This window comes from Mus caroli, chromosome 14 (assembly GCF_900094665.2).
Source record: "Mus caroli chromosome 14, CAROLI_EIJ_v1.1, whole genome shotgun sequence".
NCBI classification, from domain to species: domain Eukaryota; kingdom Metazoa; phylum Chordata; class Mammalia; order Rodentia; family Muridae; genus Mus; species Mus caroli.
In genome coordinates this window covers 47,350,666-47,354,426 of record NC_034583.1, presented here as the reverse complement: position 1 = coordinate 47,354,426, position 3,761 = coordinate 47,350,666, and the positions used below count along the sequence as shown (strand labels likewise).

Genomic DNA, 3,761 nt, shown 5'->3' with positions numbered 1-3,761 from the left:
AGTTATGAAGACAACTTAAAGAAGACGCCTTGACCACACAGTTCCTGTGATAACAGCTCTACCACTCCCCTCCCCGTTGGGAGTAATAAGCAGAAGACCCAAAGATGAAGCCTGCAGCAGCCCTGAGGAGGCCCTCTGAGAGGATGCATCTTCTTACTCTTCATCTGCTGCTCCTTCTCCTGGCTTCCAGCAGCAAAGCTGGTGAGTGCTGGGGTCGCTCCCTCTCCAATCTGCAGGGTCAGCTCCTAAAAGAACAAAGCTTAGTGTGTCATTTGGGACTCTCAACTGGGTCTCACAGCCCTTCGCAAGACCTTCGGAGTGAAGTCTTCTTGTGGGATGTCCTGCCCATCCTTTAAGGCTGGCATAGTTTCTAGGAACACAGGTGCTTGTGCTGGCTGAGCAGAGAATCCTAAGCCACTGGGAGAAAGACAGATCCAGGATACCAGGCACAGTCTCTTCATCTTTGGGTCCCAAGGCAGAAGATCACCTTGTGATGTTGCTGTTCTGTGCCTCTGAGGGGGGCAGGGCAAGAGGAACCTGGACAGCATGTGCTGCCGGAGGGAAGATGGGCCAGGGACAAGGCAGAGTGTAAAATATCAGAAGTAGGAGACTGCCTAAGTCTAAGGCGGGACTGGATCCTTGAGAAAGAAGTGACTCTGTGGCCGAGGGAGGGCTGTGGGTGAGAGGAGCTGACAGAGATGCCTGAGAGAAGCATGGGCAGAGTTTAGGGCAAGAAGCCAAGGGAAGCCTCTCTCAACCTTTCCCCAACTGTATACGAGAAAGAGAGCACCCATGCCTATCTCAGGTCGTGGGGTTCTGTGTTCTAGGAGAGATCATTGGAGGCACAGAGTGCATACCACATTCCCGCCCCTACATGGCCTATCTGGAAATTGTCACTTCTGAGAACTACCTGTCGGCCTGCAGTGGCTTCCTGATAAGAAGAAACTTTGTGCTGACTGCAGCTCACTGTGCGGGAAGGTGAGGCAAGGTGCTGTTTATCCTTAATACAAGGGAAACCATGGGATAGCAACCTGGGACACATGCAGGTGGACCTGAGAGGGATCCTGAGCCTAGGTCAACTGACAAAGGTCATTAAATAGATGCCCTGAGCCTCAATCACTATAAATGCAGCTCCCCTCAGAGGAGAGAAAGGATTCTCCAATATGGCCCCTCCATGTCCCCTAAAACCTGGAAGATGCCCACAGCTCACTTGTCGGGATCTACCCAGTAGTTTTCTGGGGGTCTCTCCTTGCTATTTTAAAGAACACTGGCCATCAGTTCCAAGGTCCACAGCCCAACATTTTTAAGGAAGGAGGAACAAGCCCACAGGACCCTTTCTACTTCCTGTGCTCCTGACTATTCTTGCTGTAGAAAATGGGCCCCCTTCAAATTCTCCAAATTGGGGAAGATTAACCCTACCCCCAGGTCCTCCATTTCTTGCTCATTCCCCAGCAATTCCTGGGGAGCAGCTCTGGAAAGTGTGTCTGCTCCGGAAAATACCCTTTCTCCAAGCCTTTTCTCTCCTGACTCAGGCCCAAGTGCAGGTATTTCCACATTGCTCTCCCGATTAAACACTGAGCCTGTCAACACCACAAGGAGCCCAGAAAGTGGGGATGGGAAGACGCTCCTGTCCCAGGGAGGAATTCCAGCCTTTTTCCAAAATACATTCATCTCTGAGCCTGTCACTGTCTCTGCTTGCCCTTTCTTTTTGTTGTTGCCAATGTTGGATTTATCGGTGGCTTGCTTTTGAGGCACAGTCCCCTGTAGCTCAGGCTGGCCTCAAACCAACTATGTAGCTAAGGATGGTGACCTTGACTTCTAATCCCCCTGCCTCTACCACCCAAGTGCAGAGATTATAGGCATGAACCACCATGCCAGTTTATACAGTGCTGTGGCTCAAACTCAAAGATTCCCGAATGCTAGGCAAGCACTCTACCCATTGCTCCATCCTCAGGCCCCATCCTTTCTCACAACAGGTCTATAACCGTCCTCCTAGGAGCCCATAACAAAACGTCTGAAGAAGACACGTGGCAGAAGCTTGAGGTGGAAAAGCAATTCCTTCATCCAAAATATGATGAGAATTTGGTTGTCCATGACATCATGCTACTAAAGGTAACAGGTTTCTCCCTCCATTGTACTCCTGGAGACTTTTTCTTCTGGTCCCCATGGCCCGAAATTTCCCTTGCCCTGCCTTGGACAGCACTCCCTCTTATTCCCCTGTGGACTTGGTACGTTGCCCTTTCCCTCCCTGATTGCCTGGAACCACCCCCTAGCCCACAGCCCTGGCTAAGAGTCCCTCATTCCCTTCACAGTTGAAGGACAAAGCCAAGCTAACCCTGGGTGTGGGAACCCTCCCACTCTCTGCCAACTTCAACTTTGTCCCACCCGGGAGAACGTGCAGGGCAGTTGGCTGGGGCCAAACAAAGGTGAATGAACCAGCCTCTGACACACTGCAGGAAGTAAAGATGAGACTCCAGGAGCCCCAAGCCTGCAAACACTTCACCAGTTTTCGACACAATTCCCAGCTGTGTGTGGGCAACCCCAAGAAGATACAAAATGTATACAAGGTGATTCTCTTACCAGGTTTTCCTAAAAGCATTCCTGGGAGCCAGAGTTCTAGAGGGGGATGGGGCAGAAGATTGTCAGCAAGTCACAGTGTTTAGGAATCACCCAGTGAGGAAACAAAGTATCCATCTTCCCGGGACTATCCTGGGTCACTTCTGCTGTGCAGACAGAGAACATGGGGTGATATGAGGAAGATAGGTTGGCTGCCCCCCAAGGCAATGATGTGGCATCAGGCTCTAGACCTAACTGACCTCCTATCCATTCATGTTTCCTCTCTGCCCTACCCCCAACAGGGAGACTCTGGAGGACCTCTCCTGTGTGCTGGGATAGCCCAAGGCATTGCATCCTATGTACATCGGAATGCAAAGCCCCCTGCTGTCTTCACCAGAATCTCCCATTACAGGCCCTGGATCAATAAGATCTTGAGGGAGAATTAACTCTGGAGCTTGTGCCAGCCTGTGAGGAAATCTGGAACTGGAATAGTGCAGGTTTTGTGTGCCATGNGATCTGNCCTGTCTGTAGTTCCTGCTGAAGCCCTGCCTGATCCCTGAGCTTCCAGAAGGTTCTTACAAGTCACAGAATGTTCCTAAACGTCACCATCTTCATTAACCCCAATAAAGACCCAGAGTCTCCACTGCAATGTGTATCTCCTCTCAGCTGCTCTCTTCTCCCTGTGTACAACAATCGGATTCGCACCTTAACTAACTGAAGATTTGGAAGAGGGTATGAGGGACTTGGGCGTGGTGTGAAGGACCAGGCAGAGACAGAAAGATTCTTAAAGAAAAAGGCAGAAAAGATGGAATAGCAAAGTAAAACTAAGTGTATTCCTGGGTAGGCGCAATCTGTATGTCCAGCTTAAACAAGAAATTACACCCATCCTCTCTTTACTATTTCTCTTTCTCCCTCTTTCTATCTCTTTCTCTCTCACCTGTCTCTCAGTGAGTGGTGTGTGTGTGTGTGTGTGTGTAAAATGTGTGTATGTGTTGTGATGTACATGTGTGTGTACAGGTATGTGTGCCCATGCATGCACAAGTAGACCTGAAGAGAATATCAAATATTTTATTCTTTTATTCTATCACTCTCTGCCAGAATCCTTTGAGACAGGCTCCTCAATGAACCTGAAGCCACACTGGTGATCAGAAAGCCCCAAATATCCTCCTGTCTCCAGTGCTGGGGTTACACACAAACTCAACCAC

At 49.9% G+C, this 3,761-nt stretch overlaps 1 protein-coding gene across 1 annotated transcript; it reads left to right on the top strand.

Moving 5' to 3' along the window:
- On the top strand, positions 1 to 3,205 carry LOC110309191 (chymase). The gene is made up of 5 exons (XM_021181682.1): positions 1 to 201; positions 828 to 978; positions 1,977 to 2,112; positions 2,313 to 2,567; positions 2,859 to 3,205. The coding sequence occupies exons 1-5, from the start codon at positions 105 to 107 to the stop codon at positions 3,000 to 3,002; spliced, it is 783 nt and encodes a 260-aa protein (XP_021037341.1). The 5' UTR covers positions 1 to 104; the 3' UTR covers positions 3,003 to 3,205.
- The last annotated feature ends 556 nt before the right edge of the window (positions 3,206 to 3,761 follow it).